Source organism: Pseudopipra pipra, chromosome 2, assembly GCF_036250125.1.
Source record: "Pseudopipra pipra isolate bDixPip1 chromosome 2, bDixPip1.hap1, whole genome shotgun sequence".
In the NCBI taxonomy this organism is placed as follows: domain Eukaryota; kingdom Metazoa; phylum Chordata; class Aves; order Passeriformes; family Pipridae; genus Pseudopipra; species Pseudopipra pipra.
The window spans coordinates 38,609,536-38,637,008 of record NC_087550.1 but is presented as its reverse complement, the minus strand read 5'-3'; the positions used below and the strand labels follow the sequence as shown (position 1 = coordinate 38,637,008).

The following is a 27,473-nucleotide window of genomic DNA, read 5'->3' as shown; positions in this document are numbered from 1 at the left end:
AACAGTGAAGCACCCAAACATACTGCTCTCTGCTCACCGTTAGGGCAGGGACATATTCTGTTTTGTACAAAACCTTGCACACTGGGAGCCTGACAGGGACCTTGTAAACCATGAAGTAAAAATGCATTGCATAAATACTGAGTAACATTAATACAATCCAAAGGCTACATCCTTTAGCACTTTATCACAGCCTTCAGACTCAAGAGATCTCTGTTAATCTTCAGGCTGCTTGAAACAGGCACAATGACAATCCCATGCTAGACAGCAACATTAGGATAGACTTAGATTAGCAATATAAGGCAATATTTTCAATAGTGCAAATGATTTACTGTCAAAATGAGTTGTTTAGAGATGTGCTTCAATACTTCTATTCTTTAAATTAGGAGATGCTTTTTAACACAATAACACCTACAATAAAAGAGTTGATGTTTCAACTGCAATGGTCTTTATTTTGCAGGTTGTCAGTTGGTCAGAGCCACAACAGTTCTTACACACCTTAAATCTGTTTTGGACAGGAAAGTTACCCGCTTACATGCTTTTCTTCTAGGTATTAACACTGATTTTTTATTATGTGATTTGTTTTATTTTTTCCAAAGTGTGGTGTGATTCAGTCAATGCTGAGAGCTCGCTGTGCTACATGCTACCTGAAAACAAGGTGTGAGACAGCTCCTGACAGTCTGCATTGACAGAAGACTGATGGGTGGGAACAAAATTAGAGGTACAGACTTGTTAGGCTTGCATCACCTCAGAGGAGGGAAGGAGAAAGGCATAATCCTTGAGAAAGCTAAACCTGCTGACAGGATCCAGAACCTTTAATCAAGAGACAAGGTAGTAGCCACACCCAGTAACACCACTGTCTCCAGTAATAGCAGTGTTTTGGAACCAAGGAGTGGGAGGAGGAGCAAGATGTTCTGCATTAAATGTTTGGCCAGACCTGACAGATGGAGGTAAGCTGCTTCCCAGCTCCAATGTCCTCTGTGCCACTTGGATCGGCAGTGGAGATGCCCATATGGAACCTGCCTGTCCTAACAGAGAGGAAAGCACTGCAAGGGTGTGACTTGCATCATCCCACGTGTCCAGGGGAAGACAAGATAGCATCTTCCAGATATGCCTCTGTCTCTGCAGTGGCTTTAAAGTGAGCCCAGGATGTTCACATCTGCTCAGACAAACTTCACGCAGGACCTAACGTACTCCTGCCACCACAGGAATTTAGCCCAAGAAACAATAAAGTGTGTTGGCTGTGTGAGAGATGAGTGAGCAGCTCTTTCTCCATTCTCATTTCAGGCCTTGGCCTTGCTACTGAAATACATATTGCAACTGCTGCTAGGTATAAACATAAAATCATATTTTCCACATATATTGCTTCTTGTCCAGTACTGCCTGGGGAAAGAGTCAGATGTGAAAAACAGTCACCAGTCCCAGGATCCTGTCACTGCCATGAGTACAGGGCTCAGATTCTGCCCTTAGAGTTCACAGAATAGCACTGGTGCACCACAGCCAGGACAAGGTATTTTCTCTAAAATAAAAAAGCAGCAGTGCTTTTAGTCACACTGACTGTAGGATGGAAGGAAGTACTGGCCTCAAATTAGAGCTCTACACAAACAGGTGGCTACTGGAACTGCAGGTTAAATTACAAGAGCAAAACCCAAAGCCTCTGAAGAGCTGACCTGGGAGCCTCCTGGTTTTGGGAACAGCTCAGAAGAATCGGGTTTTGCAGTGCCTGCTGGGATCTGCTGTGTAACTGCTGACTTAACTTTCTTGGGCGGTGGTATTAACGTGTCTGTGTCTGTGTAACACTTGTCATATACCAGGCTGAGGAGCAGCCAGTCCCCAGACACATGGTTCATCGGGTGATATTCAAGACGTGCTAGTCTTCAGTGCTGTAGAGTCTCATGTCAAGATCTCCTCCCACGCAGTAAAACTCAGGATGTCGGGATAGGATCCCCACAGGATGCAATAGAACAGTACTCATAGGAGCCAGCACATTACACAAGGACCCTCTTAAGCTACATGGTCACTATGACACAGTATATGGTTTTGGCACTGCTTTGTAAAGAAAATTGAAAGCCTGCACAAGTCATGACCATCACCTCTGTGCAGCACCAAATGAACCAGAGCTCCCTCGAGAGCACCCCAGCCTTCTAACATCCCTCTAGCACAAGCCAGTGCATAACCACTCCATGTGTTTATGACTGAACATCCTGACACCTGATGGGAAGTGCTTTGAGGCCTACCAAGCATGGACTACAGAGCTCATAGCTGGTAAAGACTGCAGGAGTTGGAGTTGTTGGAGTAGGCAGGCTCCAGTACAATGAAAACTAGAAGGGGAGAGAGATGTAAACAGTGCAGAAAGCACATTCATCACACGCCAAACATTCCTGTGCAAGCCCTACCCCCACAGGCACCATCTCTATCAATCTTCCCCTCACAGCTGCTCACAGAACTGCTGTGCTGTGGTGAGTGGGACTCCCTACCAGTGGGATGCAGCACCTTGCACAGGACCAGGACTTCCTCCCTCTATTCCTGTTTAAAATTTTACCTTCAAGGATGGCAAAACAAAGTTACTAGGGGCACAGTAAGGTAGCATGGATGGGAGCAATGAGGTCAAGCTGCTTAATCTGCATGTTTTTGCAGGGACAGACGTGAGATGTGGCTGCTTGCAACATGCTCATGGCAGGTAACTGGCCAAGGAGAACAGGAAAAGGGAGGGGAATGTGAAATTTGGTTTCAGTTACTAATCCTCAGCAGCAATGATACAGAAACAGGCAGGGTCTTGCCAAGACGAGACACGTCTGCAGAGGTGTTTGCAGCATACACACCTTCTTGATGTGCGGTGAGTCTTCAGGGGAGCAAGCAATGCTGTGTTCAGAAGGCCTCCATCTGCAGGTAGGGCTTTGCTTACACCCACTGTGAAGCTCCATGTTCAGCTGAAGGAACTGGCCACCACAAACTCTGAACCAACCAACTCTGATAATCAGGTTTTGACACTCCTAACCATTACTAACCACTTAAACTCCAACTGAGCACCTCCTGCCCCTCTGCACAAATCCCAAAACAGAGATCAAAACCCAGAAAGGGAAAAAATTTTACCATCCATAAAGGGCTTCATTCAGGGCTACTGATCTTGTAGAAGAAGCCTGCTTATCTGTAGTCTGAGTTCCACAGCAGGACTCAGTTTACTAGTCTGCCTCAAAGAGAGGTGACGGTTTTGATGGTAAAATTGCACATCAAACCCCTCTAGGCTTTGTAATACAAAAAATCAAATTTCATAGCCTCCTCTTACATTGGAAATTGTAGCTATAGGTCAGAGAGCAAATGCCTTTGGTCCATTATTCCTAGTTTTATAAAGAGGGAAATGCAAAAGACTTGAGGAGAGGGGATCATTGTGTCAAGGTTCCCTGGCTAGTAACAGTGGTAAGAAGAAAAGAGCAGTTTCCTGGGTGCCAGCCCTTTTCACTGACACAGTTCCACATATGCAAAAGGCTCCCTTGAGGCCTCAGCAGCTAAAATACTGTGAATTTGTAATCAAGAGCTAAAAGGAAAACAACCTGGCTGATCCCACTTCTGGGTCAAGAGTTCATTGTTTTCCAAGCTGTTGTTCTTTGTTTCCATCTGAATCAGAGTAAGCTCGCTTCTGCCCACGTCTGAAAGAAACAATGCAAGTGGTTAAAAGTCTTCCAAAGCCAGAGTTGCTTTTCTACTGAGCAAACCCTCTGAACACTGTGCTAGTTCAGTAACTAAACAATAACCAAAAGTTATCACAGTGGTTAACAGAACTCACTGCTGGCTGATACTAGCTACAATCCTCTTAGGTAGGAAAACGTGTTACATTCATGTGCCATCTTTGGAGGTAGTGGAAATTGATCCTATGGCTGACCTTCTTTTCAATGAGTTTGAGGACTGCACTACTGAGATGTTCCTGGAAAGGAACTTGAATTGTGTTTTAACTTAGTCAGAATGGCATATAGCTGTTTTACTCTTCTTATAAACTCTTCCTTGTACTCCTGGTTTGGAGACTTGAGATAAATTAGGAGATTCTGTGCTTTCACACCGGCCGCTCTATTTCTTACAGCCCTGTTTATGAAAAGTACTTAGCTCCATCTTGAAGCTTTCAGTAACTGAAATTTTAAATCCAGATGAATCACATCTAATTTAATCTCCTCTTTGGAACAAAACTATTGATTGAACAAATATTGATAAAGAACTAAATCAGAAAAAAACTTACAGAGCAATATGGGTACCAACTCCTGATGTTATTGCTAAAAGTCACAGCTGCAGCTGGCTCTTACAGAGAAGGGTGCACCTTCACTCCACCATGACTGACAACTTCACTGGTTTCTTGTTCCACATCTACACCGAGAAGACAGAGGGAAAGTGAGCAGGGCCAAAGCCAGAGCCACAGGGGTGCATGGACAGCCAGTTTTTCAGAGTCTGGGCACTGCGCTACTGAGACTCCTCCCAGTTAGACTGGGTCACCATCACTAAGGAAAGGATAAAATTAACTTAGCTATTAGAGATGTTTGGCTAATAAATAAAACAGTGGAACAGTTCTGTGTAACAGTGGATGCAACTGTAGACAGAGGTATGTTCTGGCTGCTTGCCTGGATGTAAATACTGCATGACTAAAATTATTTGCTTTGCCCAAGCTCAAAAACAATCAATTCAATAGAAACAAGAGAGATTCCATGGAGCTGAGTGTGTATTCAAAGCTGTGAGTCCAGGAAGCGTGAACTGTGTGTGTCTTGGGGCACCATTCCTTCCTCCAGCACCCTCCTTCCCCAGGTCCCTGAGTCCCTTTTGGTTGACATCACATCTCATGTTGAAAAAGCACTGGGATCTCAGCGGAGAGCCGTGTGCATCGGGAAGCAGACAGGGAAAGACACAATAAACAGAAGACTTATCCAAAACCAGCGTGTCAGGCCTGCAGCACTGGTCCAGCTCGTTTAATGTCTGGCAAAGGAACCACAGTCTGAGGTGTCTGATGAATGTCATGACTGCCTTGGGTAGGATCCAGATCAGGTCCTCATCCTGTGTCTTTTTTTTGCAGAGAATTACTGCTGACTCCTGGGATTTTCCCTCTGTGGTGAATAGGTCACAATGTCTCTCTGTTACTGCAAAGCAGGAGTTCATAGCTGCTCAATCCACCCAGAACTGGAGCACTGAAGGCACAAAAACAAACAGCAGCCCAGGGGATGAGATGGAGCACAGAAGCAGAAAGTTGGAGAGACAATGCAGTGGGAGGTGTCAGGGAAGAGGTTAAGGGCCAGGATGACTTCGTCAGCAAAGAGAAGCAGCAGTAAAAGGTTTTTACTGTCCCATGGCAGCAGGGAAGGTGTGACGGAGAACTAAAGAGCCAAGATGGCCTCATCGGAAAGCAACCCCTGCTGACTCACTGACTGAGTCACAGCCTTGCCCAGCCTCTGTTCTTTTTCCAATCAAGGAAACAGCAACTTCCCACAAACTTCTTTAAAGGCTGCCATTTGCTGAGCATTCCCGCACCAAGTTTCCACTCTTGAACAATCCCCTGTGCCCTTCCATGTCTGTTACCCAGCAGGAGGCACAGTCCTTCAACGTACACAGTGTCCTGAGGGAGGAAATGGTGATGTGGCCTCTCCAAAGCAGAAAAGGGATTTTCTTCTGATCAGCCCATGCAAGCTGTGCCTCAGATGGCAAAAGACAGGCTCTCACAGGAAGGGAGGCAAGGGAAAAATTCAAGCTGGGAGATTTCCATTCTGACACTGAACCTCTGCCCTGTTGGGGAAAATGCTCACCTTCACAGTACCACATTGCTTTGAAAGAGGAGATTGCACACCCTGCTGCTGTTCTTTTAGGGTGGGCAGAAGATGGCCTACAGTGAGAGACACAAAAACTCAGGAATGACAATTGCCTCAAATAAATTCCTGTCTGGATTCAGAAAAAAATCCGTGAAAATCAACAAGTAAGAGTAATGTTACAGATGGAAGGGGAACCAGTTAGCAAAGACTATACATAAGAAGATTTCAAGAATAGGAAAATGATACAGGAAATAGGGGAAAATCTCTACACTGGCAAGGCTAAAAGGGAGTTTTTAAAGTCCGTTAGGAACATAAGCAATCTTCATTACAGTACAGGCCAAGAAGTAGATGAGAAAAACATTATTAAGGCTCCTAAGAGGCATGAGGTCTTTATAAATGTTTTTGTTCTCTTTCAGGACGCAATGTCTTTTGGGATCTTGCCATAATCTCAGAGAATGACCAGCACTTAGGTGAGATCAACACTCTAGAGCACTGGGATAACCAAAGAATGTTAGTCTCCTGGTACAATCCACAAGTAACTATAAAATTGCACTAAGAATATGTGCAGGTACCATAAAGAATTTGGGACCATAACTAAAAGGCTATGCCAGTGACACCAGCAAGGGATTTATTTTTGAGACAGAAGCCTTTAACACAGCCAAATATGTTTATTTGTCTCAGCTCAAAAACTACCTGGAATTTTCTAATCCGGAAAACAACAACCCTGAGAAGAACTCAAGAGTCACCATGGACATGTATCTGGGACTCAAGCACCCAAGGTAGTGGTGTGGGTAAAAATGCCAGTGTGGTCCTCAGACAAATAACCATGTAGAAAGCTGGGGGAGAAAAGCGGTTCTATCTCTCTAGTTCATGTTGATGGAGAAGATGCCGAAACTGTTCTTATATTTTTGTTGTTCATAAATTGGATAGGGAGCAAGAAAAAGCCCTCAAATAATTGGTTGGAGGAAGGAAACAATCATAAGACTAGAAGAGCCCAGGCTGCTTACCTTATCCAAAGGCAGTGGCAAGCCTAGATTACAAAGTATGTCTGGTGAGAAAACAGGCTTTTAAAATTGCCACAGAAAGGCACAACAGGCACCTATGTTTGGAAATGCAAAAATAAGGTGCAGTTTTAAACTGTGAGGGTAATTAATCACTGGAGGAAATGATCAAAGGAAGTGACTTCTCCTGCTTTTCATGTTTTCCATGCAGTACACAATACCTTTCTAGGGGCTGCTACAGCCAAATTGCTCAGCAAAGATTAGAGCAGACATGGGAAGAGGGATTTGTTATTGTCTGGTTGTTTACACTGTCTGATGACATTTTAATGCATCATCTGGAATACGGGAATTCACACTTGTCACCTTTGCCATTGAACTTGAGTGGTGTTCCCTTCTACATCCATGCTCTTTTTCTTGATGGATCTTTAATCCCTTCCCTTATGCTTGGCTAATCAACTTCAAAAACACAGGGAGAACATCCCTAAATGGCAAAGCAGCCTGGAGCTGGCCAGCCTGGTGGGGCAATAATTACCCACATGCGGAATCAGCCCTGCTTGGGAAAGAGCTACAGGATGTGCCCTGTAGGGACTGAGAGACTGATGGCGACATCGAAGAGTGCAGACAAGATCTGAGAATCGTTGCTGGATGAAGGCTCCCTGAGCACCTGAGTGGAAAAGAGATCTGTTAGGCCCCAGAGAAAGCATGATGCTAAACTTCTTAGACCTAAACTGAGTCCAAACAAGTTAAAGATTGGGCAAAAATCTGTATGTTCAGAGATCTTTAAACCCAAAAGTTGTGGGCCTATGAAGGTTAGGTGCCTCTGCAACAAGACTTTCAGGAGTCTGGTCTCAGGCACCTCCATTCTACCAACATCCATCTTTAGAGTTCAAGTCTTCCAAGGAAACCAAACCCTGGACTATAAAACACATCTGTAACTACTTGTACTTCACAGTGATACACACAAGGTGGGGGAAGGAAAGCTGCTTGGGGAACAATTTTGGCCAAAAACACTAGGCCGTTCCTTTGCTATTTAAAGAATCTTCCAATCTGTTCAGAGCAGGGACTGTGCCAATTTTTAGCACACACAGAATGTTTGCCTTTTCCTCTAACACAGCAGCAAGAGAAGTCCTTTTGTTTCTTGAGGTCTGTAATAGAGACTCGATACCTTCTTCCAGATAGCTGTTACAACTGAACAGTAGGCACTGCCTTCAGGACATGTTACTGAGAAAAATACAACATTCTGCTGTACCACGACAGTCAAATTAGTGAAACAGCTCCTCCACAGATTTGTAGTCTAGGAATAACACCCACTATCATAGGATGATGCACTGATTTCAGGCTTCTGTGATCTATAGCCCAACAGTACCAAATTCCCAAAGCCAGACTTCTCTGTGATCTTGTGTCTAAACTGCCTATAGTGGAAGAAATCATAAACCCATTCCAGAGGGTGCAGATTGAGGCTCGCAGATGAGAAAGTGCGATGGTGGATACTTGGTTACTGACAGGGGTAGCTATTAGGAAATGACACCGTTGTTATTGTTACTATTTACCCGACTTCGGAGTGAAGCTAAACATTTTTGAAAAACTGCTTAAAATAATAGGTTTCTTTCTATGCTAAAGGCCCACTTCTTCCAAGTGCTTTCTCTGATGGCTTGCGGACCGAAAGGGTCCACTTTCCACCGTTGCTGCGTAGCAGCTCCCTGGATGGCAATATCTGTGGGACCTCTTGTGGGCTCTGTTCTAAATTGCATGTTGGCTGCAGAGTGCTAGGGAAAAATGTTTCCGTGTTCATTTGTAGATACATCAAAGAGCCTTTTACTTCATATACTTTCGTGTGGATTCGCAGAAGTTTGATAGTAAAGTGCAATCTACAGGGAACGGTAAAAACAAGGAAGGAATTGCATTTTAAAGGGGAAATTTAATCCCCGACTGACGCTCGTTCATGCTTTGGCTTCTTTACAGAGACAGCAGTGAATATAAAATCAAAGAATGGTTAAGGTTGGAAGGGGCTTTACAGACGGCCTAGTTTCAGCCCCCTGCCGCGGGCAGGGACACCTCCCACTAGTCCGAGCTGCTCAGAGCCGCCATGGCGGACGCGCTCCCGGCCCTCTCTATGGTCCGCGCTCCCGCCGCGGTGCATTGTGGGCGCGTGGCGGACCTATGGCGCCGGTGTAGGGCCTGGTGCGCAGGGAGGAGGCGGCCGCGCTGTGAGTGCCCGGGAGGGCGGCGGGTGGGCGGCCTGGGGGGGCTGCGGGGGAGCCTTGAGGGGGGAAAGGCGGCCGTGAGGCAGGAGGTGCAGGGGGGGAGCTCCCCCAGCGAGAGACGGGCTGCGGCCCGGCGCTGCGATTCGACCCCCCCCCCCCCCGGGAGGGCGCAGCCCGGCGAGGCCGAGGCAGTTCAGCTTCAGGCCGGTCACTCTCTCTTGGCCCATAACTCCTGGTAGCGCTAAAGAGGCTTTTTCAGGCCCGCGTTTCTGAAACCTCAGAGGTCGGTGTGGCGGTTCCCGAGTGGTTTCAGGTGGGGTTTGGGTCCTTTTAGGGCAAGGTGAACACAGACTGACTTAGTCCTACGAGGAGCGTCTGAGGGAGCTGGGGATGTTTAGCCTGGATTAAAGGTGGTTTAGGGGGATCCTTCTCACTGTCTGCAACCACCTGAAAGGAGGTTATAGCCAGGTGGGGGTCTTCTCCGAGGCAATTAGTGACAGGACGAGAGAACACAGTCTTAAGCCACAACAGTGGAGATTCAAGTTGGACATTAGGAGGAATTTCTTCACAGAAAGGGTGAGTAGACGTTGAAGTGGGCTGCCCAGGGAGGTGGTGGAGTCACTGTCCCTGGAGATGTTTAAGGAAAGACTGAACATGGCATTTAGTGCCATGATTTGGTTGGCAAGGTGGTGATCAGTTGTGGCTTGGACTCCATGGTCTCAGAGGTCATTTCCAACCTAATTGATTCTGTTATTCTGTGATATAAGCGAACCAGAGGCACTTGCCAGACAATTTGTTAATGTTTCATGAAACTTATGCAGCCACATTGGATACCATTCTTCACCTGAATTCATGGATCCATTGTGTTACATATAATTAGCATAGATAAGTTACAAGAGCAAGTGACTCTCTTGCATCATGGGTCTGGCAGAGTCTGTGCCAAGGCAGAGCAAAAATGTCTCGCTGAGCTTCAGCTGACTTGCAAAGCATCAGTGAAATGTATCAGCCGTCCTTGATTAACAAGTTAAGCCTAGTTACTGTCTCACTTCTTTTTGAAGATGTTTCCTTCTGCTAATTTTGTTTTCTCAGTGTGTGACCCACTCAGTGGGTCAGTGGCAGTAACTGTGTTCTGCCTGATGGGATGTTACTTTCAGCCACAGGTTCTATTGTAATTTTGACACTGAAGTTGTGTGCTTTGTGCTCTCATTAAAAGTGACTAAATAACAAATAATGTAAGTAGAGCATAAATATTTGTATACCACAAAAGCATACAAAGCAATGTCATGGGTTTTTTCTTTGCTTTTTAATATTTTTAGTAGGTTCTCTTGTCACCCTTCAGTGTTCAACATTCTGGTTGGTAGGACTAGTGCCTTTATATTCTCTGCAGGTTTCTGTGTCCTAAATATCTTTAGGTTTTGGTTAGTGGATGTGTGTGTCTTGGTGAAGCAGAAATGAGAATCATTTCAGATAGATTTAAGATCACAGATAGATAAATCAGATAGATTTAAGAATTATAGAATAACCTGAGTTGGAAGGGACCCATACTCATCGAAGTCCATCTCCTGGCCCTGCACAGGACAGCCCCAAGAGTCACACCATGTGCCTCAGACCTTTGTCCAAACACTTCTTGAACTCTGTCAGGCTTGGTGCTGTGACCACTTCCCTGGGGAGCCTGTCCCAGGGCCCACCCACCCTCTGGGTGAAGAACCTTTTCCTGATATCCAATGCAAACCTCCCCTGACACACCTTCATGCTGTTGCCTCAGTCCTGATGGTGCTGGTTGATCACATGGGGTTTTCTGGTGTTGGTTAACCCCCTCCAGCTCTTGGCTGGCATAGTGGTTTGGGATTACAGGGTCTCTGGGTCCCCTCCAGCAGCACTGAACACAGTGAGTGCTGACAGGGTGTCTGCATGGCTGAGGCTGGCTGAGTCTGTCTCACTCCTTTGCCACAGAATAAATAGGAGCAATTTTGCAGCATCAGCCAGTTTGTTTTTTAGGACATGCTGGCAATATGTGAGTTCCTGCAGTTTCTCAGGGAGAGCTGGTTACAACTTCTCCATTTGCCCAAGCTTTTTTATTTACCTGTTGTTTACTAAGGGTGAAGCTGTCAGCCTTGTGCCACCAGGAAAACATTGATCCCAGCCCTTCAGAAGGTGCTGCTGGCCAACTGGAGCTCTGCACAGGTCGGTCCCAAGGGACTGTGCCCCAGCATTCATAACAGGGTCGTGCCTGCACTGGAAAATGGAGCAGGGCCATGGCCAGGGCTGGAGCGCTCAGGTTGCGTGATCTTCGTCAGTGTTTAACAACCAGCACCATCCTGGGCGTGCTGTGCTATGTGTCCACCAACATTTCTGGTGATGGTACCTAGATATGGTTTGTGGAATAATGAAGGGATCATTCCCTGCAGGCAGTCATTTTTGACTGCAATTTTTCAGGAGGAGAAAGAGTACAGTTGCAAGACTGAGCCGCTTGTTTTAAGAATTGGAGACCAGCTCCTGGGCAGTTTTATTTACTTTACAAAGGTGTCTTTATATTCTTGTTAGAATCTGTGTGTTGTCTTTCAAGCATGTTGGCAAAGATTTTATTTTGAAAATCTAGATAAATTCCGTTCAATAAAAAGTTCCTTCAGTTTCAAGGATCAGGAGTCAAGCGATAGCTGGTGTTCTGTGGTGGGACTTGTTACTGCTTTTACAGTTCAGGAGCAAAGTAGCTTCTGATGAATGTCTTTCACTACATGTTTAGTAACAACTGGGTTTATCCCTTGATTGTTTAGGAGTTAAAATGACGACAGCAGCAAGGCCAACGTTTGAACCTGCAAGAGGAGGAAGAGGAAAAGGTGAAGGAGATTTAAGCCAACTATCCAAACAATATTCCAGCAGAGATCTTCCTTCTCATACTAAAATCAAATACAGGTCAGTATTGGTGTTTTGGGTCTTAGAGCAAAACAGGCTGGGAAAGATATTTTTGTTATGAGTGGTACCTGAAATTTTCGTGGTAGATGTTGATGTGTTCGACAGTGAGCAGGGTCCAGAGCTTGGGCAGCAATGCTGAACAAGTGGGCTGAAAGTGAAAGTCTCAAAAGCAGACTTAGGAGATCAAATGCAGTGCAGGTGATTGGAGAGGTTTAGTTTTAGTGGTATTTGTTACTGCTTGTGGACGTGAAACATCAGAAGGAGAATATGAGCATTGGAGACTGAGCACTTTGGGCAGTGGAGTGGAAAGGAAGCCACCGAAAGTGCTGTCACTTGCAGAGCAAGATGGGACGGGAGAAACCAGGTTGAGCATGTCTTAAAAGTGGGAAAACCACGTCATGTTCTTGGCAAAAGACCACTTGGTAATGGCATTAAGAGGAGGCAGGAAAATCACAGAATAGCACTCAGGCAGTAGTATGTTTTGGAAGAGCTGATGTTAAACACTGCAGGTGGTTCATGCAGGTCCTATGAGAAGAAATTGCTTTAGCCACTGAGAAAGATAATGTGATCTTAGGAATATTTTCCTCTGTATGCATTGAAATGCATAAAAATCTTTGTTATCTTTTTGAAAGATTAAATAAAATCTGGAGTCAATGTGATACATAGAATTTCTATTAAATGTGACAACCTAAAAATGTTTGTTTTATCTAACTGATGTTGCTCTTTTCCATGAAATTACTGTCAAGGTTTTACTTCTGTGCTTTTTTGTGTAGATGTTTACCCTGTCACCTCTTCCCTCCTGGCCCTTTGGTTTTTAAGAATACATATTCATAAGGGAGTTGGAGTGTTTTGGAGAATACCAAAATCAACAGCACAAAAAGTACTGTCAAATGTGTTTTACTGGTGCTTTGTTTTTTAAACAAAAATAGGATTTGGAACACCAGTCTGTTGCTTTGAAAGAAGTGTGTAGGGACAGGTATGTACAGGAATAAACAATGTATGTTTTAACAAATCTATCTGTGTGAGAGGGAGAGATGGAGGGAGCATTAAGTGTCTTCTGTTCTTTCTTCCAAATACCTAATACAAAGTTGTCTTTGTTAAATTGCCAGGACTGCATCATTGCAGGAAAAGTTCAGTGTTTCAGTCCCACTCATGTTCGCCTGAATGACACAGGGTTTGGGGGGATTTTGCAGCTCTAAAAGGAATTCCAAGTTCAGGTTTTTAATTACAAAAGCAAATTAAATACTTCATCATAAAGACAGACTGTGCACACAATGTGTTTATAATGGCTCAAGTCTGGGTTTCATCCAGGCACTCTTATTTCCAGCACTAGGTTCACAGAGAGGTGAAAGGAATTGCTGCTTGTTTTTATTCCTTAGTTCTTTTCAAGATTTCCACAGTAATTTCAGCACTCTCTAGGTGGCACTTGGTGTGACTCAGATATACATAGTTCATTGCTTTTGGTCAATGTGTTATATAAAAGAGGGACAAACATGTTTCAAGACGTTTCACTAAAGCTCGTGTTTTGCTTGTTCTCCCAACCTTTTTTATTAGTGGTCATGGTCTATGAAGGTTTATGAAAAGGATGTTCTAGTCTTGATCTTGTCTGTAAGCTTCAGAGACTGGGTTTGCAGCAGCAACTTCAGGGAAGAAAATGGTGAAGAAAGGTCACCGTAGTGCTGTTCACCCCAGGATTTATTGGCCTCCTTGGAAAAATTGCTCCCAGATGCAGACTGTCAAAATTCAGACTTTCTTTTCCCCTTGTTTGTTATTTTAGACAGACCACTCAGGATGCTCCTGAAGAGGTGCGTAACCGTGATTTCAGAAGGGAGCTGGAGGAGAGAGAACGTGTCGCTGCGAGAGAGAAGAACAGAGACAGACCAACCAGAGGTAAAAACAGAGAAACAAAAATCTGAAAGGCTTTGTGTGACACTGCTCTTGCATGAAGCTTAGTGTTGTAAGAAGTTTGCAGGTTACAGACAGCATGTCATGGGAGTAGAATTTGGGGTATTGGTCTGATAGTTCAGAGCTGTTGACCTGCAAGGGAATGTCTGCTGGCTTTCATTCTGGCTTCATGCTAGCAGGAATCTAGGCCAGCCAGTAGAAAAGCCTAGGCCATCATGCAGGCCAGCTGATACAGTGTGGTTGTAACGAATTGGCAACAAGTATGTACAGCTAATAAAGGGCTTTTTCTTGTACTTGGACAAGTGAGACAGGAAGGAGAAGGGGGAGTGACTCATCTTCTGGTGTTCACAGCACCAGCGTAACAATAAATCTGTTTTGAAAGTACACAGTTCTGTTCAGATACAGGGAAGTAATAATTAAAATCAAAGAGCATCTTGAGAAATACTCATTTTTAGCACTAAGCTTGGCATACTTTAAGCACTTTAGGTGTAAAAGTATTGCACGGCTTTCAAATTTCAAGTTTTGGTTTGGGCAAAAGTAGCCGAGAGTAATGCTTTGGGGTGATCCTAAATGGGAATCCTCCAGTTGGATATATAGAATAAGGATATTTTTTCCATAGCTGTTCTTTCTGTCTCAAATAATGACTTAAAAAAATTCTGGAGGCCAAATCGTAAGTTTGGGACGTTATCACTTCTCTTGAGGATATCTACAGGGGAGGAATTAGCATGGGCATTAAGACTGAGAAGTGAGGAAAAAGTGAGCATAAGCTTGTTTCTCTTACTGTAATGCAAGACAAATATTTTGTGAAGATTTTTGCTTTCTGACATTAGATGCTGTTAAATGAAGTGACTTACTTTAAACTCTTCTGCCATAGAACATACAACATCATCTTCTGTGTCTAAGAAGCCTCGGCTAGACCAGATTCCTGCAGCAAATCTTGATGCAGATGATCCGCTTACGGATGTGTGTATCTTTTGTCTGTCTTCTTTCCTTTTATTGTCCTGCCTTCAGGATTTGCTCTTAATGGAATATGTAGTTTTATGTTTGCTAAAGATTTAAGACAGGTTCCGACATATCTTCCTTTTACAGTTTCTGTACTGTGGTGAAAGTCCAGAGCGGTTCAGAGGATTCTGGTCCGTGCTGTTCTTGGAAAGCACACAAAAACTAGGGAACTGAAAATACCACTTAAAGTGTGGGTAATGGGTGACTTTTTTGTCCACTACTGGGTTAGTTAGAATTCCTCAAAGGTAGAACTGCTGGGATATATGCAAATGACTGTCTGCATGAGCAAAAGATGCTTACCCTTGGCTCCTTTCCCCATGCTGACTTCTAGGTCAAAGGTTTGACAATAAGCTCAGGGTTTTTTAATCCTGTGATACTGGGTCCCAGCAGCACTGGACAGAGTATTCGGGCACAATGTTGTAATGACTTATGTCACAGTGATTAGAGAGTGTTTGAGGACGGCCATTCTCTAGGGTCTGTCAGTTACACTGCATTTTTAATTGCAGTCATCCTGAAAGCACAAACATATTTTTGTCTTGACTTTACAAGAGCAAACAAACCATTTATGTTGTGTTTTCTGCTACTACAAGCACCCACGTGCTTCAGAAATCAGCAAATAACAGCCTTAGCTGGGCAGACCACGATTGTTTTTATTAAATGAAATGAATGAGCTGATTCTTACTTCTATTTGTTGCTATTAGGAAGATGATGAAGATGAGGACTTGGAAGACAGTGATGATGATGACACTGCAGCTCTTTTGGCTGAACTGGAAAAAATCAAGAAAGAACGAGCTGAGGAACAGGCTCGAAAGGTAAAATCTCACCTGTTTAAGAGCACCTGTTTTTTTTTGTAAACTGGTGTTTATTAAAACTGGTGTACCTTAAGTACTTAGGGCAAGTAAGAACTGCTAAACACAGTGCCGTTCAAGTATGATGTATTTGTTCTTCTATCTAATAATTGTCAAGAATATAGATACACTGAATGTTTTACTCACTGAAACATTTTATTCTCTTCTCCTACAGTTTGTAGAGGCAGTCAGTCAAGATAATCTTGCTTTTCATATGCAAGTCATCTGAAGACAGCTATCCTGCCAAATTGTATAGGTGGCATTAGTGAGCTGCATACTATCCAGTGTAATTTAATTTGTTAATTAGCTTTTATGAAACAAAAAAGTTATTTCTGAAATAAAGATATGTGCTTTTTGATGCTGCTTCTTATGGCTGCAGGTTTCATATAGTAGTTGTTTTTCATAGAATTGGTGCTGTATTGCCTTGACAAGGAGCACCAGTTTTAACTGTAAGACCGAAACTATTTCCATGTGGTTATACACAGGCAAATTCATTTGAAAAATGTCTCTGCAAAAACAAACAATAATACAGCAGTCTTTTCAGAACTGGGAAACTCAATGCACATGTAGCTTTCACACCTCCCTGTAATCTCTTGTCTACAGACAGAAACACCGTTTTCTGCCCTTGAAAGGGGAGTGAAGTCCTCCTTGTAGTTACAGATGTTTTCCTGTGAGTGGGATTAAAACCTTTGCTTTTGGCTCTTTGTGTAAGAGAGACTGTTGGGCTGGAGTGCATTAGCAAAATCCCTGATTGATTAATGGACTTCCTTGGACTTTATCTGGGGATAGTCTGTGTTGTCAAACTGGTCAGGATTTAGAATTGCATTGGGTACTGGCTATAACATTGTATTGCAATAGAGTTTAGAGTCCAGGTATTTAATCTTCACTGCTGAAACACTCTGTCTTTGGGGGTGCAACAGAAGTGGATACATGTAGCATTCCCTCATCTACTTTTAGCAAGTGCTTTCTTTTTTTTGAATAGGGCTTAAATCATCTTAGTGCATTTGTAAAATGTTGCTTCCTTCAGTAGTTTTGTACATTTTTATAAGTATATTCTCCTTTAGAGTAAACCAAAACAAAACAAAAACCCCAAAGCAAACAAACAAAAAAAAATCTGTCAGAAAACCAAGCCACCTGTCACCTTTTTATAAACTAATCTGAGATGTTTTTTAGAACATGCTGAATGAACACATTAAATGCTGAACAGGAGGCTAATCAAAGGCTGCTCTGTCAACTTAATGTTTTGAAGCCACTGAACTACCCCTGACCTTTCCTGTAGCTTAACACACATATTCATAGTTTAGTGTTTTTCATGAATGCTTAGTTGGCAGTGAACAGGGCATAGCTTCTAGCAGACACTAGAAAGAGCTAGGAGAGAATAATGTTTTAATTGCTGTAGGCAGCAATGTAGTGCATGCCTGTTCTTGCCTAAAAATATAGAAATGTACTTTTAGAATCAACAAGGCCTGTAAAAACCAGTGAGCTCTGCAATTTTGGAGTTAAGTAGTACGGAAGGCTAAAAGCTGTACCATGCTGCTTCAGTGCAGAAATTTTGCTGTAGAAGACTGTTGATACTTGATTCTCCATCTGGCCTGTGAGTGGTCTCATGCATTAAAGTATGTCTGAAGACATGTCTCGTCTCTTTATCTGGGCATTTGAGGCACATCACGCAGAAATGAAATTGTCTTTTGCAGTAACAACATGGTGAAAATGACTTAAAAACACTGGTAACAATTCTTCCATGTATTTCTGTGTGAAATGTACAAAACTGCAAATAAGGTGTATCCATGTGTAGGGAAGACTTTGACTTCAACTGTCCTTGCACAGTGCTTAAAATGAAAGCTTAGGTCCGTGTGGATTTTTCATTTTGCCTGATAGTTGAAATTATATATCTGGATTAAACAGCATAACTTGTCACATTTCAATGTAGAGAACTTACATTAGAAAAATAATGGTAGTAAATTGCAGCTCAGACAACCAAGTGCGTGCTTCTCTTTTCACGTGTGGAAAGTAAGAATCTCCATGAAATTCTAATTTTGTCACTAGAGGGTGCTAAAAGCCATGAAGTATTTAGGATAGCACTTGTTTTATTTTCCTTTCTTAACTGGTATTATGTTTTACCATCATGGACATTCTCCTTCCCCCAGAAGCAGAGTTTGTAATGTCCAATGCTATGTGCATACTCAATATTTGCATGTTTACATTAAATGAACATTTGTTTCTTCCTAAAAATTAGTATGTTATTTATTTGCAGTAGTGCCCACTATTGCACACTCACTGTCTAGACCTACACTATTCATCCTTTCACTGGTTGGTAGCAGGTAGGCTCTCTTTAAAACTGGCATCTTCAGTAAATAAAGGGTGCTCTACAGTTTCTTAGAATTTTATTTTATTGGGGTTTTTTGAGAGTAGGAAACTCTATGTTGATGAAAAAAGTAAAAACCAGGGTGGGGCTCAGTCTTGGAAAGAGTCTTTTAAAGGTAAGTAAGGGTCTCCTTCAGAAAGACTGCTTATGTGTGTTGGCTTTAAGTGGTACAGTCTCTTTAGATTATGCCTTGTTTTCCATGGCATTGAAATAAGGTGGTACTGGCAAAGGATTTTATAGTAAAAATATATATATAAAAAGATATATATTTATGTAAATATATATTTGTATATATATTTATATATTTTTATATATATTTATATATAAATATATATATAAATTCCTTTTCTGTTCAGATATGGGGGATTTCATACAGCTATGTATTGCAAGCCGTAATTTAAACATAATTTTGTAAGTAACCTTGTATTAATCAGTCATCTGACATCAGGATAACATCTCATGTGAAGTCTTAATTGTGTACTTGCTGTTAATCCTAATCCATGTACAGGAATGCTTTATCTGCTGAAATGCTGCTGTCCATAGCAGGCAGTGTGGGTAAACCAGTGTCCAAGCAGAGGGAAACTGCAGAGTGAATGCCTGTTCTCTCTTCATTCTGCAGGTCATTCTTGAATCTCGTTGTTATATGGACAGATTATTGTATCTTTTCTTCTCATCTTCTTGGACCATTCCAGGGTCTTAATAAGATTAAGTGGGTAAAATAAGTAATATATCCCGAACCTGTGCGATATGTAATTTTCCCCAGATACTTTAGTTATTTTGATTTATTAAAATGCTAGTCCAATTATTTCTGAGACTTCAGTTAAGAGTAAGCTGTATTTTTGTTGACTCTTTTCACTCGTCACTTTGGTGTCCATTACTTACATTGCCATGAAAGGAGGACTGCTCCTTTCAAAATGCATATCTGGTGAGACAGCAGTTAAAAAGAAAATATGAGAATCTGCTTTTTTCAGGTCATTGTGTTCTTTGTTAACTGCCCTTATGTGGTAATACCAATTTCCGTAGAAATCCTCTAAATCTAATTTTGACAATGTTAGTTGTAAGAGGTTGTAATAGTTTGCCAGCCAAATAAGCAGTTCTTCTCAAAGCTTGTTAACTTCTCAAAATGCTTAAATTCTCTTGAATTACGTAGAATCATTAAACAAATACCATGAATGTTTTTTAAAAACTGAGCATGGGAGTCCTGACTTTTTTCATGCCATCCACAATTGTAATCTAAGGTTGTTTCTAGTAGACACTAAACTAACCAGGAAATTCTAGTTTTGAAAGCCTTTTCTGTGGAATAATTCTAGGTCTTTATAGAATTGTACAAATGCTGGGTACATTTGTACAAAGACTGTACAAATGCTGGGTCTGTGTCTGTGTTGACCATCCATGGATAGGCTTCATGTAAGCATTTCAGTGTTCTAAATTCAGCTTTACAATGCTCTTGATTTTCAATTTGCAAGTGCTTCCTTAAAAGGTAAACTGAAATAATTAAAAACAAACTTCAAATCAGTGAGCAGCTGAATGTACAAGTGCAGTTCCAGCAAAGCTGTTTGAACATCCAGTCATTTTTTGCCTAGTTGAAGGCAGACTTAAAGTTTTTGATATGTTTTTCTTAACAGTTTTATTTCACCAAATGTTTCTCTGTAACTAAATATATTACTTTACCAGTGGTCACAGTAGATCTTAGCTCTGCCCTGTGTCTTAGCCGTGTCACAGGCATTCAAATAAAACATCAGAAAATGAGTCTTGATAAATATTAACCTTTTCCCTTAAATCTTAAGGGTCTGACTAAAACTAGAATATCAAATTGGTGATATAAGACAGAATTTCAGTAAAGAGGCAAAAGCAGTTTCATTCAGTTATTTGAATCGCTGTGTTGCACAGAGTTAGTAATTTGCACAGGATCAAATAACTGGGGTGAATCTCTGCATTACTGAGTTTCATTCCCTGCTGCTAAGGGCAGGGCTGTCACAGTGTGTAATTCAAAAATTAGCATTCAAATCAGGTTATGTGATTTTTATTTTTTTTTTCAGCCTTCAGTGAAATGTGGGTATTTCAGGTTTCCTTTCAGCTACTCAACATCTATGAAAACAAAGTAGGGTAACTGACTTTATTACAATGGAGTAGTTTCAGGAATTTCAGCACTTTCTGTAAAAGTAATCTTGCTCTGTGCTAAGGGTAGGGACTATGCTAAAAAAAAATAACCATAGTAACAATACTGTTTGTCTTTCCTTTGCTGTCAGAAACAAACATGCCCAGGGACTGTTAAATCTTAAAGCAAGATAAGGAATAATTGTTTAGTTAAGGTTAATATAGCTCTGTCCACTTCTTTTCCCCCAGCTGTGCTGCTGCATGGTGAGTGCAGTTGTGCAGCAAAGGCTTGCTGTGAGATCTAATTTACATAGCAGCATGCCTGTCTGCTTGCTCTGGGTATGGGGCTCCCTCTACCAGTCCAGTTGTATTCCCCACCCCACAATATTCCTGTATTGTTACCTCTGCCCCTAACACGGTGGTTACAACGTGGCTGATGTCTGATGGATCTCTGCAGAGAGTTGGTGCAGCACGTTGCCTCTGAACAGCACAGCGTTGCTGGCTGTAGTGAGGGAATAATCCATAGCATGTTTTTTGCTGAAATGGCTTAAGAAAAGCGTTATAAACCACCTCGTGTTGCGGAACACAAAGGCAGGCAAAGAGGCATTATTTTAGAAAGGGTGGAGTGAATACAGATGTATTGTTTTCCCCCTTAGACTTTTCTTCTGCTGTGGGTTTGTTGTATTCATAGTGCTGTAGCTTAATAAGCCTTTGTTCCACCACACACAAGAACAACGGAGGCACTAGGAGCTGCTTATTTTGTGAACAGCTGTGCTAGATTGTGCCTCAGAGGTGTGAAGCTCAGACAGCTATGAAGGTTATGTCTGGTCTGTTTGATTTGATACAACCCATGCTCCAGCGCCTGCAGTGTCCCAGCTTTCAGTGGAGGAGTGGGCAGTGGAAGATTTATGTGGAAAATTATGAAACATAATGAAAACCTCTTTTGGCTGGAAATGAGGGATTTTGTATCTCTGGCCAAAATATATCACTTAGCTTAAGTGTAAATGTCAACTTTACAACGCTGTGAATTACACCTAGTATTTTCTCCACGTCATGTCTCTAAGATACAGAACTTAGTAAATTATCTTTTTTTTTTTGTCTTGAATACCTTCTTTGGGAAATTTTAGTGAAGCTAAATAATGCAAACAAGATCTTTGAGACCAGACTTTAGAATTAGCCTGTTTCCTGAAAATCGTAGCAAATATATTGAAATGTCATCCAACCTAGAACAGCTTTGAACAACTGAATTCCATAAATAAATTACCATATGTGCCGAGTCTTCTTTGTAAAGTGACTAAAACTGGCGATGCCTTAGTCAACAGATCTGCTTCCTTCTGTTCTGAAAAATATATCTGTTTCTGCTATTATGAGCCTCAAAAATATCCCAGAGACAGAGGAGCTAACTAAAACTTTTATTTGAATAAAAGGGAGAGTTGACTAGACAATCCCCAGTGAGGTCTCTCCACTTGATAGAGGTCGCAGCATCTTTTATCCCCTTGCATGAAACCCAGGTCCCTCCGTTTCCCCAGTGGCTGAGGTACTCCAGGGTTACAGACTTTCTGACACCCCTGCAATGTGTCCCCCATTCCATGGTCATTAGGGAAGAGGTCCCTAGCATTTTCAAAATGGAGGTTTACTGATCCTTTGCTGTTGATAGATCCCCTTGTTTCTGGGCAAACGCACCTTTCTGTGACTGACAACTGAACAACCAGTAACTTGTTGCTTCCCACCACCAAATGCGACCACACTACAAACTTTGCAAGAACATCTATTTATTCCTAATACTTCTTTGCTTTCACACTCTAAATCTGTTGATTTTTAATGACAAAGATAAGCTTATGCAGTTTGTTAGTACTTAGTTGTTCTGCCTCTGCAGGTCTAAAAGACAGCAGAGCTGTGTTTGTTACCAGAGCTGAGAAGCAGTGAAGGGCCACACAAAGTGCCCATGGGCTCTGCAGCATCTCCTACTGCAAATACAGAAAACTTTTTTTTCTGTATTTTCTGAATTTTTTTTCTGTAATTGTTGTCACTATAAAATGACATTTGACAGTTTCTGTTAATGTTATGTTCATAATTGTTTTTATTAATTTAATAGGTGCAAAAGTAAAATGTAATCATATGAAATTCCCAAGATTGCCCCTACCACTTCTTTCAATTATAAGGCAGTTTTTGCCACCCTCCAGTCCTCTGCAATTGTAATTCACTTAAGTCAATGCAATATTTTGCTAGCAATAGCCAGCTTTAGACAGAATTCAGTTGAGCCTGAAAGGCCAAGTTGTTGGGGCCAATGTACAGGTTATGTATCCCAGCCTCCACGGTGGTGCCGTGGAGATGCAGTCAGTAGAGCCTGGAGTGTCTCTGGTCTCCTGTGTGAGTAGTTTAGTATGAACAGAAGGCCCATCTTGACTTCATATTGTATCCTCTTGACCTCTACCAAGATGTGAGCTCAGGTGCCTATGGGCCCATGTCTAGCTGTAGGTGTCTTAACCCAGACCTCAGTCCCTCTTTTGGTCTTATACAATTGCCTGTAGTGTAATACTTCTTGAAAGTGTTATTTCAGTTTTGGTTGTTTTTTTCTATCACCACATTTTATCACTTCAGTCTGATAATGTTTTTCTTTGTTGTCAGAAAGTAAGCTATGTCAGGCTAATTGAGGCTGAAGGATATTACATGGGTTATGTCAAGCAGATAGAAGTTAGGATGAAGTGTAACATGCCTTTTAAAAATCTTATTATAGGAAATTTGAGTGTGCATCTTTATGTAATAAGAACACTGGAGTACTGTATGCATATTTTTTATGATTCTTAATATTGGCTTTATAATTCCCTAGTGATTCTCAATGTTTACAATTCAAATGACTGAGTGCTTTTCACTTCTCCTCATGCAGGGTAGAGAGTGCTGGAAGCATCAGCTTTGTAGGAACTGTTGAGATTAAATCCAAAATGGGGGAAGGGAGGGAAGAAGAACTGTAATTCCCACCAAAAGGTGCTGGCTGACTCCAGTTGACCTTTGATCATTAAAAAACCACTGTGTGTGGAGAGCATTGTAGTTCTGTATTTGTCAGTGGTGTGTGGATGCATTTTCATGCATCGTAAAAACCCAGTCTAAGATAGTAATGTCTGCCCCAGATAAAGTAATGTGTGATGCAGAGGTTTAGTAACTTTGGGTCGCGGCTGAGGTTACTGTCTTGGAAGTTTGAGGGCAAGACTGTGCTGTGCTCTACATACCACCTTCATAAGAGTTCACATGGAGTTCAGTTCTGAAATGGAAAACTGCCGTGTCTGTTTGCATGTATAGGACTTGGAAGAAGTTCTTTCCACAGAAGCATTTTACAACAGAGGACTATTATTTTCTTACAATGGTCTTATTAGTGCCACCTTCTCTTGAGTATGAATTTTTGGTATGCAGCTTTTTTATTTGCTTTCAAGGTTTGTCCCAGGCTGCTTGTGTTTTCAGAGTCTCACTTTTAATGGAGCATTGAAGATTAAAGTTAATGATGCAGAGCCCACCTCACTTTGGACAACACAGAGAACACTTCACATGCTTGCATCCTGTTGTAAATTTGCTTAATGGTCTTAAAGAGAATGTGATCACCTCCCAGGAGACACCTCAAGATCAATACTGGGTTTTTCGCTCATACCAGTATCCTAGATTTTGCTTGGTTTCAAATCAATGCTTTGCATGCATGAGCTGTACAATAGTCTGAGGGCTGCTGGACTTCTGGTGGGAAGACATGACACAGAGGGCAGTAAATTGTATTTCACTGCTGTTGGCTCCTCCATGTTACACGGAAAGAAGATGGTAAATCAAAGGTTGCCATAGTGTGCAGAGAAGCTGCATCCATTTCTTGTCTCTTATCCACAGAGAAAAGTATAATGTGAGTTTATATTTCAAATATGGGGAGAAATTGTTGTTCCATATAAAATATTTTTGCTCTCTGTGTTTCCTTATTTACTGTGGTGGTAATAACTGAAGTTGGAATGCAAATGTTGGATTTAGAGCTATGTTTGAAAATGAAAACTTTAGTTGATGTATGTTAATAACTTTAAACTGCTGTGGTTTGTGTTAAAGCTCCATGGATACAGCAGCAAAGGCAAGTTTTGCCTATGCACGTGGTTTAATAAGGGCATTACAGTGCTTGTCCTGAAGCTGTGCCCTGGTTTTAAGCAATATGCCCTTTTGGGGAGCTTTTGTCATCCCACTGGCTATTAATTGCAGCTGGTTCTATATTTTATTTGTGAGAAGCAGTGTAATGGTGGGTGTTTTTTCATAACTAAAACTTTACCTTGGAAGGTAAAATCTTTACCAGTGATCCTGCATCATCTGGTATTCATAAGTGTGTGAAATCCGTGGTGTTCTTAGGACAGTTGAAGTATTTTAAAAGAAAATTTCATAGCATCACGAAATGGTTTGAGTTGTAAGGGACCTTAAAGATCATCTAGTTCCAACCCCCCTGCCATGGGCAGGGGCACCTTCCACTAGACCAGGTTGCTTACAGCTCCATCCAGCCTGGCCTTGAACACTTCTAGGGATGGGGCATCCATCCAGAATTTCACATACCTGATCAATTTAATTGAAAAATATTGTAAGTTGTAGATAGTAATAAATCACTTAGTATTGATTAAATATTTAAAGCTAGAGAGCTCTGGCTAGCATCAGCATCGAGTTCAGCACTTAAACCTAATAAACACTTGCATCAAGGAAATTGTTTCCTCTTTTGGGATCCCGTAAAAGTCCTCAGGCATGAATTTTCTGCAGTTCAGAAAAAAAACCTTACCAATCTTATGATCTCTTTGCCTTTAATTTATATAATTTTTAAAAGCCCTGGTTTGATTGTCCTGCAGTGCTAATGAGACTTCATTTTTTAACTAGAATGTCTTCAGACCTGGTTAGTCATCCAAATTTAAATTTTTCTTTTTCCTTCTGATTCTTTCATCAGGGATCACTCCCGGCAGTATTTGTGAAAGCTTGTGGAAAAATACGGTGACATAAAATGAATATTACACATCAATTCTGAAGTCTGTGAACATTTAAGTCACTAGATATGTTAATAGAGCTTGGAAGCGTGGGCAGTGAAATTACTGTGTGTTGCTTGTAGTGCATTGCTTCACTTAGGCTTAAGTTACAAGCATTTGACAGTACAAGGAGAAGAAAATTTTTCTGCTCCTTAATATTGGAACTCTTAAATAGTCTTATGACATCTTTTGTTCAGTTTCACCGAGGAATTCTCAATATCCTTTTTAATTGGTCCCGAGGGAAGTTTTAGTTGTGAAACCCAAACAGCTGCTGAAAACAGAGAAGTTTCAACATGCTGTAAGGTTTCTTCTACCTAGTGAATATTGTATGATGTACTCTCTTTTCTCATGAGGATAAAGAAAGTCTTTTAAGCTGTATACAATTTTTAATAAATATGTGAATGGTAAAGCTAGAATTTAAATGAATATTTGATGGGGCATCACAGCTAAGTAGAGCAGATATGAGTGTTTGACAGTTTATTAGCAAAGTTAGGCTCTTTAGAGTATCTCTGCTTCTATCCTCATAAGCAAGTACCAAACACTCTGAAAAGTCTGAGCTAGAAATTAAAGCTCCATCTGTGCAAGTGTTCACAATTAAATAATTATTATCTCTACCAACTAGAGGAGAAAAGCAGCGTAGAAAAGTAATATATCCTCTTCTGGTTCTCAGGAACAAGAGCAAAAGGCTGAAGAAGAAAGAATTAGGATGGAGAACATTCTGAGTGGTAACCCACTGCTGAACCTTACCGGCCCAGCACAGCCTCAGGCAAACTTCAAAGTGAAGAGGAGGTACTGTGCAGTTTGTTTCCTGATACCCATCCCCTTGCTCCCTCTCTCTATTCAGTCAGAAAATGTTATCACTGCTACTAGTTTTTGTTTCCTTCCTCAGATCTTGTCACAAGCAGTGTAATGTAGGATTGGGATAGTGATGCAGGTAGTGATTGTCTTGTGCCTATTAAAATTAGTAAATACCAGCCTTTTTCTCAACACAGTTCTTGTTTGCAGGTATTCCAGTTACTGTTGGGTTTATCAAAAATTAGGCCCATCAGATTAAAGGTTTTTTTTTCTGCTCTGTTCAAATTGCCATTAATTTCTGTAAAGATAACCTTTAATCTACTAATACTCACCTTGCTTCTAACTCGTGAGTATGTAGGAGATGCCTTAGAATAGAAAAATAGATCTTCTTTTCTGAAAGACTAAAATCTAGTCCTACTGACTAGTTGTTCTTTAAATAGGAGCATCAAACTCCATTTATATGTTTTTTGTAAATTGCACCTAATTTTCATACAAACTTACTGAAGTTAAAAACTTTTGTTTTCAGGTGGGATGATGACGTTGTCTTCAAGAATTGTGCCAAGGGGATAGATGAAACAAAAAAGGACAAAAGATTCGTGAATGATACTCTGCGATCAGAATTTCACAAAAAGTTCATGGAAAAATATATCAAGTAGTACAGTTTTATGTGGAGTGGTGCAGAAGGACTTGGAAGGTCATGGTCGTTTCCTCCCTTTCCCTCAGAATTTAAGTCTGAATATTTGGTCATGGATTCCCAAATGATTTTCCAAGATCATCAGCATCTTCACAATTAGTAATTGCTATGTATCCAGAGTTTTTATTTCTGCATTATGTGTTTTCCTTTTCAGTTTTAATTAAACCAGTTTGTGTTTCATGAATGTTTTTATGTTCATGTGTGCTTACTTTTACTGGCCACCTTGTAAATGGTAGAAGAGAGAAGCTGGTTTGCAATAAACACTGCTGATCGTTTAAATTGCTTTCCAAAATGCCCTGTAATTGTAGTGATGGTGTTTCGTAACTTGCACAATGTAGATAAATGTCAGTACTATCAAAGATGGGGACAAGCTGAGTATGGTAAGCAGTGCGAACTGAAAAGAGCTATACTTGCTTTAGCAAACTAGACTTCCTCTTAATAGCTAGTTAGAAACTTAATCTTCGGGGTTTGTTTCTTCCTACAGTCAAGCGAGTTAAGATTTGGCAGGATAGCTCCAAGTTCTTAGCAGCTTTCCTGCTTTTTGGGCTCTCTTGTCTCAGTACATCTGGAGCAATGCTGTGTAATGCCAAGGGGAGCCTTGAGCGGAGAATGCTCTGTGGAACTATAGGTTTTTTCCCTCCTTAATAAACCACTGCAGTGCTCAATCCCTCAGCCACAACCCCGTGGCCACAAGGTTCAGTCTGTGTGTGTGTCCTTCAGTGGTAATAACAGCGCTGACAGAAACTTGCAAGTGTTCTTATCAAACAAGTGATCTCAAGATACTGTAGTACACTTTATTCCTTAAATGTCCATTTTAGCACTTAACTGGACAGTATAAAATATGAATGACTGCAAAAAAA

The 27,473-nt window shown here is 41.5% G+C and overlaps 1 protein-coding gene and 1 long non-coding RNA gene across 4 annotated transcripts; one reads left to right on the top strand and one right to left on the bottom strand.

Moving 5' to 3' along the window:
- Nucleotides 1–422: 422 nt before the first annotated feature.
- On the bottom strand, nucleotides 423–8,928 carry LOC135409496 (uncharacterized). The gene is made up of 2 exons (XR_010428235.1): nucleotides 4,226–8,928; nucleotides 423–3,644 (listed from the first exon to the last, which is right to left on the bottom strand). It is a non-coding gene; the product is annotated as an uncharacterized LOC135409496 (long non-coding RNA).
- On the top strand, nucleotides 8,884–26,892 carry CWC15 (CWC15 spliceosome associated protein homolog). 3 transcript variants are annotated; one of them, XM_064645104.1, is made up of 7 exons: nucleotides 8,884–8,982; nucleotides 11,754–11,892; nucleotides 13,670–13,782; nucleotides 14,672–14,760; nucleotides 15,501–15,611; nucleotides 25,795–25,913; nucleotides 26,446–26,892. In XM_064645104.1, exons 2-7 carry the CDS (start codon nucleotides 11,762–11,764, stop codon nucleotides 26,573–26,575), a joined length of 693 nt encoding a protein of 230 aa, XP_064501174.1. In that variant the 5' UTR covers nucleotides 8,884–8,982; nucleotides 11,754–11,761; the 3' UTR covers nucleotides 26,576–26,892. The 3 variants fall into 3 exon arrangements, with proteins under 3 accessions (XP_064501174.1, XP_064501176.1, XP_064501175.1); XM_064645106.1 differs by lacking the exon at nucleotides 8,884–8,982 and adding an exon at nucleotides 9,244–9,262; XM_064645105.1 differs by lacking the exon at nucleotides 8,884–8,982 and adding an exon at nucleotides 9,286–9,555.
- Nucleotides 26,893–27,473: the final 581 nt, after the last annotated feature.